Raw genomic sequence first — 15,038 nt, 5'->3', positions numbered from 1 at the left:
TCGTCAACAACGATTAAAAAACGTCATAGTATAGCATGTCGTCCAAAATTGTAAATAACTCATAGTATGATTTGAAATAAACAAACGTAGTTCAGAGTTTTTGGGACGAACGTGTTCCTTTAATGTTACAATCAGTCACAGACAGTAAAGATGAAACACGTATCTGCCTCTTCTCTTCAAACTGGATTGGAAAGAGTGTTTTGTGTTTGTGTCACCTGTTGGTCTGTGCAGCCACCTGACACCAGGCTGAGTGACCAGAGGTTATAGATCGAGACAGAAATAGATGCACCAGAGAAAGTAGAGAGGGACAGAAAGATGGAGGAGGTAAAGATGGAGGACACAAGGGCACTGATGGCAGCTCTGAGTGTATTTATAGTGGAACTGGAGCTTTCTTTTTTCCCCTGATCGATAGAACCAGAACAGCACATGACCTGTCCGCTAATGGCAACCTGCTGTGTGTGTGTGTGTGTGTGTGTGTGTGAGAGGAATAAATGGGTCAATGAAAAGACAAAGCAAAGAGGAAGTTTTAGTCGTCCACAGCAGCTTTAACCTTCAAGACATGCTGTAAGAACTGCTTCCACACTACATGTATTAATGTTGACTTCATCAGTGGCAGTAATCACAGATACAGAAATACACACGTCTCATTTGCAGCTGGACTGTTTATCAGTGTCGCTGACAAACTGGAGGGAGGGAGACTGTCTGTAAACGCGTCTACATAAACAGAGGAGCTTCAGCTTTTGTGGATAAAAATCACTGTAACATTTATGTTTCTCAAACAGCTGCAGAGAGCTGTTCTTATATTCCTGGGTTCATGAGAAAAAAGCGTTTTGTCTCCAGTTAATCAGAATTTTAATATTAAGGCTTAAACTGTTGAGGCCGATCAACTCCAATCTAACATCAGACACACGTCCAGCTCAATGAGCTCTACGGAAAACCTGGAGAACCGTTCAGGTCCCACAGGAAAGCTTCCTGCCAGTTTTTGAAAAACACATTTCTTCTTACCTGTCGGTCGGATTTGTACCAAACTTTCTGTGGATCATCAGATTAGAGAGCTTTATTGTCTTTATATAGAAATATAACAAGATTAGGTGCTGCTCCTTTGTTCATAGTTCAATAAATGACAACATAAAACAAATAACAAACATGACATCAACATATCACAGACATCTGCGGACCAAACTTATCAAACACATAAAAAGCATGTTGATGTCTCACTGCAGTTTGAAGATCCTGACCAATGAACTTCAGAGGGGGCGTGGTCCTACACATTAATAGACCCACCTCTGTAACTGTGGAGCCAATCATCACAAAACTCACAGGAAATGTCTAAATCGGTACGAGCAACATTCCCATAAAGTTTCATTCAAATTGACCGCTAGGGGGCGCCATAATTGCAAAAAAAAAAAAGGGCATGGCACACTACTAATCAGACTGTAAATCAGGAATCACTGTTAAATAACAAAGTCGAACCACATGAGTAAAATGATTTTGACTATATATAGTAACTGATCAGCTCCAAACTTCGGCCATAAACTCAGTCGAATTTTGAAGTTAAACTATTGAAGCACCAAAATGTAACTGCAGTGTGAACAGGTGTGCCATAGAGGAGCGTGGCCCGGGAGTGTCAGTCTGATGGTCTGAGAAAGTGTTGGTGATCTTCTTCCAGGTGTTGTGAGCCTCACAGGTCTCGGTCCTTCGCTGCTTCTAACTTGTGGTTCATGTTCGGTTGGACCCTGGAGTCACAGCTTCTGACTTTATTTGTCCATGAAATTGTAAAAGCTCACATTGGTGCGAGGGTCCTGTAAACATGACGCACATGCAGAAATGTGTTCACCTGTGTGCACAAATAAATGAGCAACACATTTTTATTCATGCAGAGAATTTACAACAAAATGACCACAGAGACACAAAACAGTGGATCGACCTGTGACAACAAAGAAACAGAAACAATCTAGACAACACAGAGAGATGACTTCTCCAGCAGCTCAAAGACTGAACCCATCCTGGCTGCACAGTCAGTCCGTTACCATTGGTCCCTGAGCGTCGTGTGTATTTCTGCACCTCTGTTTGAGTCTTTAAATGATGCTGCCCTGGAAATAAACTAAAGATAAAGTTGAGGTTAATGAATAACTTCACAGCTGTAGTGCAGACGTGTAGTTTACATGCTGAAAACAAGAATCCATATTTGTTTGTGACTACATTTATATTTTCTGCTGGACTGCAGAGCCAGATGGGATTTGATTGGATTTCCAGGAATGTGTTCAATAACAAGGCTTCATATCAGGGTCAGAAACCCAGCACAAGTCTCTCCTCGGTCCGACAGGCACAGAGTACAAGCTGCTGCAAACACACAAACTAACTCAGGTTTCTGTTCGTCTCAGTTTCCCTCTGACATCATCAAACATTTCTTTATTTCTTTATTGATGCTGTGAGTTTGAATCTGATGTAACTGTGACGTCAGTGTTTGAGAATGAAATCATGTTTAACGACACAGATCATAGAACAGTGACTAAAACATCACAGCTGACCAATTTAATCTAAACAGACGTCAGTCAGATGAACGTGTGTGTGTGTGTGTGAGTGTGTGTGTGTGTGATGAACATCAAACAGGAAGATGTCTCCACCTAGTGTCTGAAACCCACCCACACACCTCTGCTAAATATATAAGGTTTATACAATGAGAAGATATTTTAATACTGATATTATTGTTATTATTATTAGACTGTAAATTCTGCAGGATGAGAAACATACACCACAAAAAATAAATGCTCCATAATAATTATTGTATTTAAAATTTGTCTAAATTTGTCAAAATTAAATTATTAAATTTATAATAATATTAATACAGATAATAATAATAATAATGGTAGTGTTATTGATTATTATTATTATTCATAATAATGATAAAATGCATAGTAATAATATTTATAGTACTGATAATATTACAAATATTACAGTCATATTTTAACTAATAATATTATTATTAATAAGTATGGTAGAAGTAGTTTTAGTGTTTTTAGTAGTTTGTCCCCATTAAAGTGCAATAACTGCTTCATTCAATTTATTTACTTTTAATTATTTATGTCAAACCCAGGAAATTCAACATTTCAAATAAAAGAGAAAAATAATAACAAAACAAAAATAGAAAATAAAAAAGTCATCAACATGAGTTTTTGGATGATGGATCATTTTCCTAAATACAAAATACAAAATACAAAAATATATAGAACTCAGTTTCAGACAAAATCATTATAAATCCTTAAATAAATGGGAAGACTCTATTAAAATCATAACTCCATGGAAAGATGTATTGAATAGTATCTATAACACTTCCCAAGACATATCTATACGTGTAATATAACTACAGATAATATGTAAATGTATACCTATTAAAATCCTTGAACAAACGAGTTCATGAAGGTTTTGCAGTGATGAAGAGGAATCAGTCCTTCGTCTAACGTGGTATTATCCTGCTGTCGCCTCATTCTGGGGTGAAGTCAGAGGTGGAAGATGATCTAAAACAGAACTCAGAGATCAGTAACACTGTGATATTGTTTGGTAAAACAGAAAATAACCAAACAGCTTAATAAAACTTATCTTAAATCACACTGGATGATAGAAAGATTCAGTTCTAACACAAAACTACAGACCTTCAGATTCCTAAAGTGAAGGGAACAACTGAACCTTGGTGAAAGAACATTTAATATATTTAATTTCATCTGCAGTCATCATGACTTTATATTCTCATTGATCTTCCTTTGTCTTGTGTGTGTACATGTTATGGTACTTGTTTGGGAGAGTTAGTTAACATGCCAGCAGTGACTCTGAGGTTTCGCCATGGTCATGTGACCCTCAGGTATGTATATGTGCACTGTGCTGTGTTGTACATGTTATTTGTCTTAATTTAAAACAACAACAACAAAAAACTTCAACATGTCAAACAGAAAATAGTTTAGAATCAGAAAACAGACGCCTGATCATCACGTGTTAATAGAAAATTATATTTCAGCCTCATCAGACTGTTTGTAAATAATTTCCATGATTCAAACTAAACGTCTCTCTGACAGAGACGAACGCTGAGCTTCAGCTTCAGCTTCAGGTTCAACAGGAGAACACAGATTAAAGTGAAAACTACTGACAGTTTATGAAATATCTGTTTCATTACCGTCACCATGATCAGGCTGCTCATTTACTCCCCTGCTGTATTTAAATATAATTCATTATTAAATGTAATAATTTATTTTTTACAGCCTTGTACATCAGTGTGTGTCCCTGAAACTCTCCGCTCCGCCTCGCCGTTCATCACAAACTGCTCTGAAATCAGATTTTAATTAAAAATGAAACCAAATAAAATAAATTTTTCTTCTCATTAGAATTCAATTGCATTTGTGTGTGTGTGTGTTTCCAGCTGTTGTTCAGTGTGTGACAGAGCTCTGCTGCCCCCTACAGGACAGTCACCTGCACAACACACAGGCTGCTGATGGGAACACAGGTGGACTCCTCACATTACATCATCACAGGAAGCAAACGTCCGCAGGTAAACTTCATATCCTGCTGATTTGTTTCTCTAATTATGATAAATTAAGACAAAATATTAGACTTTATGATCCTGTGAAATCTGCAGGATGTGGAACATACACCAACAATACACACTGAACCAAAAATACACGTTCAATAATAATAATGATAATTTGAATAGATTATTCTCTTCATTAATAAATTAAATGTTTTGTCTATAAAATGTCACTTTTTTTCCCAAAGCTCAAAGATGATCATTCAAATAACTATAATTATCAACTCAACTCAAATTAATTTATAAAGCACATTTAAAAACAACTCACGTCACCAAAGTACTGCACAGAAGGAATAAGTCATTATAAACACATATGAGAGGCGTTGGAAAAAGCTGACTTTTACTACTGTGTTAATTTGTTTGTCAAACTTAAAGACAGAGTCACATATCAGGCCAAGAGTTTTGACATGGGGTTTAACATAGTGATCAAGAACTTGTCTTGTTCACAGTGAGGGTAGAGTGGAGCGTGAGATGGATCGGAGGTTTGGTACAGCGTCTGCAGTGATGTGGCCGCGGCGCCGGACTGGTTCAGAATGGTTCCATCTCCGTCCCAACCCTCACCTATGGTCATGAGCTCTGGGTAGTGACTGAAAGAATGAGGTCACAGATACAAGCGTCTGAAATGAGTTTCCTCTGTAGGGTGTCTGGGCTCAGCCTTAGAGATAGGGGGAGGAGTCAGACATCTGGAGGGAGCTCGGAGTAGAGCCGCTGCTCCTTCATGTTGAGGTGGTTCAACATCTGATCAGGATCCTCCTGGTCCAGCTGGTAGGAGGCCCCGGGGCAGACCCAGAACACACTGGAGGGATTATAGATCTCATCTGGTCTGGGAACACCTCGGGGTCCTCCAGGAGGAGCTGGAGGAAGGAGCTGAGGAGAGGGACGTCTGGAGGACTTTGCTCGGCCTGCTGCCCCCGAGACCTCAGATAAGTGGATGAAAATGGATGGATGATTTAATAAAGTTGGAGAGGCTGCTGAGCGTCTCAGAAATCCCTTTGAATGAAAACAGAAAGCTTATTGCTGGTTGAACAAATGTTTCATTACTAAAACTGAAACTTGAAACATGTTGATGGAAGTTTGTGTAAAAAGTTTCCCCTCAGAAAACAACTCAAATAAAGGAGAGATCCAACCACCAGCTGCATTTGATTTTTCAGTACTGTAGATAAGTACATGTACACAATATAACCGGTAACCTTTATATCACATTTATCTTGAACCAGATGTATCACTGCAACCTGAGGGGAAACACACATGTACTGTATTTACTATAGTTTATTAAAGATACGATCTCTGCTGACAGGTCCCACTTTATGAGTTCTAAAACTAATATATATGAAACACATCAGCTGGTTTAGTCTCATGTAAAGTGGAAACACGTTACATTGAGAAGAGCCCCTAAAACAAACCTGCTTAGGGCCTCCACAAGTCTAGGGCCGACCCTGGCGCCTGCACACAACCATACATCAGCCTTCATTTATTAATCAAGAAAATAATTGGCACGTTAATTGATAATGAAAACAATCAGCAGTTGCTGCCTCATTTTCATCATAAGAAGAGGAAGAAGGATAATTACCCAGGGGGAAATCAGACACACACACACACACACACACAGTTGGAGAGATGTGATTAATTTGGTCAAACTTAATTTCTCTGATTTTAATAATCTGAATATGTGTCAGGACGGAGGACCAGTCACACCAGTGCTCCAGTTTCCGAACTTTCAAACATGAGCTAATAACGTGTTCCCTGATTAACACGGATCATCTGATGATTAATGACATTAATATATAATCAGTAAAAAACTTCTTCAGTTAATTAATGATTGAGTCCATAAAATGTGTGAAAAGAGTCCAGGGTCTTTATATCTGTGTTTTGTTCCAGTGTCTGTAACAGCCTCAGCTCTCTGACATGTGCACATACATCACGTATGTTACAGGGACACACTCAGTCCGTTTCCATGGAAACAGTGAAGTGGAGCTACAGTTCCAGCTGGACGAGGACATCTAACTGGCCTACTGTCCTTGTCCCAGTATACAAGCACGGGAGGGGAATCCATTTATTGAGCCAAGTATGTGTGACTCCTCTACGATAGGTGGAGATATGCCCCCTTTCAGCTTGTTAGTATTGGACCTTTTTCCTGTTGAACTATTACGTAGGGTGACCATATTTTGATTTCCAAAAAAGAGGACACGCGGCCGGCCACGACATAGCCTACTTAAATGATACTCGCAGTTTACTCAAAGATGCCTTATCATTTTAATATATTTAAAATTTATATGTATGGATAGAAAATTCAGTTATATTACAAAATAATATCTCTCAAAGACAGAAATTCAGATAGGCCCCAATAGGGGACACATACACACACTAGAATGTGGCGATCCGAGCCCGACAGTACCCGACACGTCAGCCGGGTTTGGTCAAAAATGTAGCTATAAATTGTATTCGGGCTCGGGTCGGATTCGGTCCTCGGACCTCTCTCCTCGCTGGAAGTCTCGGACCTCCAGCCGCCCGCCTCCGCCTTGATTAAACGCTGAAAATAAAATAAAAGAGGGAGACAGGTTTTTCCTATTTTATCTTATTTTGTTTTATTTCTCCCTCTCCTCTCGCTAGAAGTCTCGGACCTCCCGCCTCCCGCTCCCGTCTCAAACACGGAGGTCTCCCTCTCCACAGCTGAGCACCCACGGCGCACGCCCAGCCTGTTAAATACCCTGTAACCACTGTGTGACACAAACTTTGTGCTTTGGTCATTAAATAATGTCGGGCTCGGTTCGGGTCGGACAGAAATATTCTGGCCGTGCCGCACTCTAACACACACACACAAACACACGGAAAACCGGACATTATCATCAGTTTATAAAAAACCCCCGGACGCCCCGGACGGGACGTGAAAAGTGGACATGTCCGGGCAAAAGAGGACGTTTGGTCAGCCTACTATTACGTCACAGACCAAACAATGGACAAACAAGTTAGCTACGGTTAGCTAGCAGCTAACTGGTACCATGGTGGACAACTTTACAGCTCTGTACATTTGGTCTGTCCAAAAAGTCACGGCTCTGGATGTAGATTTCTCCATGTTGTTACCGGCTTCTTCATTCTCCATTCCATTCACAATAAATCCATTTCCTCTGATGTCATAATGTAAACGGAGTGACTGATGTGTTCCTTCAGGCTCAGTCAGGTCATAAACACTGTTTGAACCAATGATCCTTCAGTCTGAGAAATTATTGCTGAAACATTTCTGCATCAGTAAACTCAGTGAACATGAAGATTTCACAGACAATCTGTGTTCAGCAAACTTCTCAACTGACTCATTTCCAGTGGTTAAACATAAAGAGATATCACTGAACTGCAGCAACATTAGTAACACTGACCCAGTCTGCACAGAGTCAGCTGTACATGGTGCTAAATAAGTGTTTGATGTCCTCCAGTCAGGATTTGGACGACATCACAGCACTGAGATGGCTCTCATTAAGGTCTTCACTGATATCCACTCAAACTCAGGCAGCAGCAGATTCTCAGTCTCAGTATTTCTGGATCTCAGTGCCGCATTTGACCTCAACATATCACTACACCGACTGGAAAAGTGGAAGGACAGGGACTACTTTGTGTCTATAGGTACATCTGAGTGGACAAAAATGACATGTGGAGTTCCCCAAGGCTCCATACTGGGACCTCTTCTGTTTTACATCTACATGTTTCCAGTTGGATCAGATTATGGAAAATTTACATAACTATGTCCCCAGGGAACAATGGTCCAATACAAGCTCTGACTGCATTGAACAAATCAGTGATTAGATGTGCATGTTCCTCAGTTAAACAGAGAAAAACTGAGGTCATAGTTTTTGGAGCCAAGGAGGAGTCAGAGCTCGATGTTTAAACCACAGACAGAGTCAGAAATCTTGGTGCAGTCATGGAGTCAGAGCTGAACTTCAACAGACACATTAAGACAATTACAAATTCAGCCTGCTGTCAGCTTCAGGACATATCGAGGACAAAAGGACAGATGTCTCAGCAGGATGTGGACAAACATGTCCATCAGACAGCTGATTCAGAACACTGCTGTGTGTACTGACAGCAGGTGGCAGTGTTGAGCTTCACTACGACACAAAAACTCTTTTCTTCTGAATGAATTATCCACACTGCTGTTTGTGTGGAAGGACCTCCCTCTGTGTGTACATGTGTGTATTGTGTGTACATGTATGTGGATGAGTGTACCTGTACGTGTTCAGATGTCTGCACGTGTGTTTCATATGTGAAAGCAGTCCGATCAACATGTCTGTCAACTGATGCTCGCGTGTGTGTTGTATGTGTGTCTGTTGTTGTATGTGTGTGTGTGTGCGTGTGCGTGTGTGTGTGTGTGCACTTTGTCATTGAGGGTTTTTTTTTTTTTTTTTTTTCACTTTTGCATTGCTTCCTCTGCTGAGCACCTGAAAATGACATATTGACAGCTCATTTCATTCTGTTCTGAAGACACATACACTCTACTCTCGACTGGAGTGTGTGTGTGTGTGTGTGTGTGTGTGTGTGTGTGTGTGTGTGTGTCTGAGAGAGAGTTTGTGATTCATTTCCAGCTCTGAATTCTGATTATGTTCGCCAGGGCCACTGATGTAATGAGGTAGATAGAAACACACACACACACACACAAACATGTTACCCTGTAGCTGGAGGATGATTGGTCGGGTCTTCGAGCTCTGATTTGCTGTTGGTGCTGCAGAGTTTACCAGACAAGGTCACGACTGCAGCCATGACTGTGTGTGTGTGTGTGTGTGTGTGTGTGAGTGCACATGTGGTAGAAGAGAGACGACCTGGGTGCAGCACTCAGACCCTTCACTAATGTTAAACAATGTAAAAATACTTTGTTACAATTAATGCGAAGTTTATACTTCTGTGTTGAATCAACAGCGTCACCTGACGTGCACCTCCCCAGAAATACAATAACGTTTATTTGTTTAAGAAGGGACAGTGTACATCAATAAACATTCCTTTTAAAGAGAAGAAAAAAAGAAAATGTAGATGCACCCAATTGCAGCCAGGGGCTGTAATGTAACTCCACGTCACAGTGACGCAGACCTCCTGTCTGTCTCTGTAAGCTGAAACCATTTCCCTCAGTGGAAACAAAGCTTTGATTTACTTTAATTTCACAGATAAGAAACAATAAATTGTGAAGACAATAAAGCCTCCACACACTGTGTGTGATTTATCCTGGCTGAAATATGAGCAGAGCAAATCTCTGCTAGCTGCTAGGCTAATTTATACAATGTAAAATGCCATAGGCTTGTGCTAATAACGTTAGCATGTTGTATTTGAGGGGAAAATGTGTCCAGATAAAAACAGATCTAGCAGAACTATAGAGTCCCTGGTTTGTACCATTTCCAGGACCCAACCCAGAGACTCCAAGAGGGGCGGGCACATAACAGTCAGGGACTCCGACTCAGCCACACATAGTCGCAGAAACCCCTGCCAGTATCCCCACACCCATCCAGCGCCTCTCACCCTGGGAAACTCCAGAAGACGTGAGAGTCCAGTCCCTCTCCAGGAGTTTGGTTCCAGAACCAGTGGTGAGGTGAGTCCAGTTATATTTAATTGGTACTGCTTCATCTCCTGCACCTGCTCCGGTTCATTCCCCGACAGAGAGGTGACGTTCCACGTTCCCAGAGCCAGTCTGCTACGCCAGGGGTCAACACGCCTGGGTCCCTGCCCGCCATCCAGCTCACTATCACCTGACCCCAGCGCCTGTCCCTGCAGGTGCTGCAGGTGGTGGCCCCATAGGACAACGGCTCCAACAGTAAGAGGGTCTGAACAAACAGATACTGTCAAGGCCTTGTGTTAACGTCCCCTCAGTTATCGACTCGACACATTGATTTCTCAGAAGCTTCAGCTTGCTCTCCAGTTATCAGCTTCCTGCTGAAACAATCAACAGTCCTCACTGATGGTGTATACAGTGAGCTCCAGCTGCCGCTTCACACCAAGGGGACGTCTGCTGACGCCAGGGGAGACCCTCAGGAAAGTGAAGAAGACTAATGGTGTGATGAAGAGGGGGAGGAGGGGAGTTTGTCCAAAAACATCAGACAGAAGAAGAAAACACTTCACTGCAACATACTGACTAACTTTTTTTTAAAACAACTTATTGCTGATTATATTCTTATTGTTCAGGATGGGTTTGAATGCAGAACCTTTACTTGAAGTGAAGTTTTTTTTCTGTGTGGTAATTGTACTTTTACTGCATTAAAGGATCTCAGTACTTCCTCCACTATGACTCCGCCCACCAGTCCACCCCGTGGTTGTAGGTTAAGGTACAACCCTTAAACATAAGGCCTCCAGCTGTCACCGGCGCAGAGAGATAAAAAAAGATATGGCTGCAACTTATGATTATTTTCACAATCACTAATTCTGATTATTATTTTATTGATGTTCGTTTGGTCTAAGAATTTAGAAAATGGCAAATTCCAGTGAGTCGGTTTCTGTGTTTTCTATGTAGAGTGAAGGAGCACTGCACACATGACGCTGCCTCCAGGAGAGCTTCATACAGAGAACAATCCTCAGAGGTTTATGTTCTGTATATATTCATCGGCCTTGAAGTTGAAATCAATCATGTTGATTGACAAAATGCCCCCCCCCTCCTCCCCCCACCAGTCGATAGAGCCCCCGCTGAGGGCTCTGCTCCTCTGAACCATGAGATGGAAATCAAGTCTTTTTGTTCTTCAGAGGAAACGCTGAGGGGCGTCAGTGATTTAAGGTGGTACTGAGGGATTCACAGCCAGTGGACCTGAAATTGATCAGGACGTACCTGAGTCATCCTTGGCTCTCAATCTTCCTTACGCTAATGTTACTCTTCTTTACACTAACATTACTCTTCTTTACACTAACAATACTCTTCTTTACACTAACATTACTCTTCTTTACACTAACATTACTCTTCTTTACACTAACAATACTCTTCTTTACACTAACATTACTCTTCTTTACACTAATGTTACTCTTCTTTACACTAACAATACTCTTCTTTACACTAACTATACTCTTCTTTACACTAATGTTACTCTTCTTTACACTAACATTACTCTTCTTTACACTAACATTACTCTTCTTTACGCTAACGTTACTCTTCTTTACGCTAACATTACTCTTCTTTACGCTAACGTTACTCTTCTTTACACTAACATTACTCTTCTTTACACTAACGTTACTCTTCTTTACGCTAACCTTACTCTTCTTTACGCTAACGTTACTCTTCTTTACGCTAACATTACTCTTCTTTACGCTAACGTTACTCTTCTTTACACTAACATTACTCTTCTTTACACTAACATTACTCTTCTTTACGCTAACATTACTCTTCTTTACGCTAATGTTACTCCGCTTGACGCAAACGTTACTCTTCTTTATGCTAACGTTACTCTTCTTTACACTAACATTACTCTTCTTTACGCTAACGCTACTCTTCTTTACGCTAACGTTACTCTTCTTTACGCTAACGTTACTCTTCTTTACGCTAACATTACTCTTCTTTACACTAACATTACTCTTCTTTACGCTAACGTTACTCTACATTCAATTTTTTAACACTAGCATTACTTTTCTTTACATTAACATAAGTTCTCTTTACACCGTTACTTATTTTTTGACCATCAAATAATGTTTCTTTACACTAATTGTACTTTATGCTAATGTTACTTTTCTTTACGTTAACATTACTTGCCTTTACACTAACAATACTTTTCTTTCCCTCAACATTACTTTTCTTTACGTTAACATTACATTTCTTAAGCTGTTACCTACGACGACACATCTCTTTATGTTTACATTACTTTTCTTAGCGATAGTTGTCTGTACGCTAATGTTTATTTTCTTTAAGATAGTTATTTTTCTTTAGGTTAACATTACTTTTCTTTACACTTACAATACTTTCCTTTTCACTAAGTTTACTTTAATACTAATGTTACTATTTTTTATGCTAATGTTAATTTCATTCATGCTAACAATACTTTTCTTTCCCTCAACATTTCTTTACGTTAACATTGCTTTTCTTAAGCTGTTACTTTTCTTTTAGCTAACGATACATCTCTTTACGTTTACATTACTTCTCTTAAAGATAATTGACTTTATGCTAATGTTTCTTTTCTTTAAGCTAATGTTATTTTTCTTTATAACATTACTTTACACTAGTGTTACTTTTCTTTACACTAACTTTACTTTTCTTAATGCTGTTACTTTTCTCTAGACTGAAGATACTCTTCTTTATGCTAACGATAATTTTCTTTATCCTTAAGTTTCTTTCCTTTATACGAATGATACTTTCCTGTACCCTTACATTACTTACCATCACATTTCCTTTCTTTATGCTGTTACTTTTCTTAACGCTATTGATACTTTTCTTTATGCTAACATTTTTTTTTACGCTAATGATACTTTTATTTAAGCTAATGTTACTTTTCTTTCTGATAACTTTTTTCTTTTTTTTTAACACTAACAATACTTGTTACTGTATAAAGTGTTTTTCCTCGCTAACATTACTGCTAAATATCAGCACCTGATAGAAGACAGGCCTGTGGTAACAAGATCTGACAGTTGCTGCATATAAATGCACCCACATAATGTGACTGGTTTCCAGCAAGTTGCTTCATCTGAATAAAGAAAATGTCTACAAATAAGCCGTCATGATGTGGCGCCGATTGTCTGACGGCCCTGCTGCTCTGTTCACCTCCATTGTTCTCTCTCGTTACTTTTGTTGGTTTCTCTCTCAACAGTCTGTTGTCTCGTCAAACCCTGACCCTGAAGTCTGTGTGAAACAGTTAAATGTTATAAATGTCATTTTCCTCACTTCTCTGTCGCTGTGTTGAGTCTTCCATAAAGTACAAAACAATCCACACTGCATCTCATCTTTGTTCACCACACTGACTCTGACATCACAGTGGATTCTGCAGCAGTTAAATCATTGAACATAATGAAGTGAATCAGGAATCAGTCAGACTGTGAGGTACGGCTCTCCTCTGCAATAAACCACATCCTTTATATCAGAAAAACATATTTCTGATTCAGTGAAAACACTGCAGAGAAAACTGATGGCAGTGAAGATGGAGTGGACCTCCTGGGAACGCTCAATCGCTGCCATTATTTTCTTATTGACATGAATAATGCGTGTGTGTGTGTGTGTGTGTGTGTGTGTGTGTGTGTGTGTGTGTAGGTTGTGTATTGGCAGGAAGTTTGAGTTGTCGTTACTGCTATCCAACAGTGATGGACGATGAAAACATCAGAGAAACATCACTGAGGGCAGATTGATTTGTTCTGTAACACACTGTTAGTACAGTCTGTGTTTGTGTTTCATAAATACACCGAAAACTCTCATTAGAACATGTGATCATGTAAACAGCTGCTCTAAGTCGCCATGTTTGAGAGACCTGGATACAGTGTTGGAGGTGGGGCCACGTTTATTACAGCCAAAGTTGCTCAGTGCTGCATGAAGCTAAACCGTCCAGCTGCCACAGAGAAATCACAAAGACTGCTTCTGGACTGTGCGGCCCACAGAGCAGGGTCCTGTACAGATTAGTTTTTGAACTGATCCGTTACCTGTCATTAAACCGTTTTAGGGCCGAAGTCACAATGACGTCATGTTATTATGTGGAGGTAGAGCTGCCTCTCCACCAGAGGGCTGTAGGCTGCATTAGCAAAACAAACTGGAGGAAAGTCGTCCTCCTTTGTAAGATTGGCTTCCTGTGACATCATCCATCCACTGAGTGAGAGCATACGGGTCAGCCAGTCTGGTCCCGTTGGTCAGTGTTTACTTATTCAAGTAACACTGGCGGTCCCGGAGAGTGAGTGACCTGACATGGTGTGTTTGGTAAATTCAGTCCACCAGAGATTGTGGGGGCAGTGTTGTGTAATTCAAGCAAGCGACAAAGAAATTAAATAACAGCAGAAAAGAAAGAATCAGTAATGTAGTGGAAAGAATCTCCGTCCACGTAAGGATGTATTTAATGTCCTCACAGACCACCAGCTCCACTTGAAGTCACAATATTACAACCTCCATCTTCGCCTTTTTTGTATGACACTTTTGGCCCCGCCCTCTGCTGCCATCTATTGGCTGTATCTATGCCAACATAAAGGACACACAGAAGTAGGAGGGCAGTGATTATGTGCAAAAGATACGCCGGTTTCAAATGTTGTAAAGTGAGAATAAATGAGCCTTAAGAGGAAGAAAGGTGAGGCAAAGATGCAAATTCAGGTGACAGGGACAGGTGTACACTAGACTCACAAGTCAGTCTTTAGACGCTTTGCTTAACTAAAGACTGATGACTTTCTCCCTGATTTTGTGTTTAGATGGGCGGATACAATTTCAGAATTTAAAAAAACTCCCTACGTTGCAGAACCAATAGTAAATCTGCAGGGCGGTCCTTCCGTGGCTCGCTGAACTCTTGTGCTTGTAAACATAGTCCCACTAGAAACACGTATAGCGGTACAAAAT

At 40.3% G+C, this 15,038-nt stretch overlaps 1 protein-coding gene across 1 annotated transcript in view; it reads right to left on the bottom strand.

Moving 5' to 3' along the window:
- The window catches only part of LOC126385944 (uncharacterized), a 30,356-nt gene that overhangs the window by 10,851 nt on the left and 4,467 nt on the right, over positions 1-15,038 (bottom strand). The window contains exons 3-4 of the mRNA XM_050037987.1: positions 10,504-10,593; positions 9,961-10,371 (exon numbers count right to left, since the gene is read on the bottom strand). Coding sequence (XP_049893944.1) covers positions 9,961-10,371; positions 10,504-10,593 — 501 coding nt within the window. The remainder of the gene's footprint in view (positions 1-9,960; positions 10,372-10,503; positions 10,594-15,038) is intronic.

This window comes from Epinephelus moara, chromosome 24 (assembly GCF_006386435.1).
Source record: "Epinephelus moara isolate mb chromosome 24, YSFRI_EMoa_1.0, whole genome shotgun sequence".
Classification (NCBI taxonomy): domain Eukaryota; kingdom Metazoa; phylum Chordata; class Actinopteri; order Perciformes; family Serranidae; genus Epinephelus; species Epinephelus moara.
This window is presented reverse-complemented; position numbering and strand designations above follow the sequence as displayed.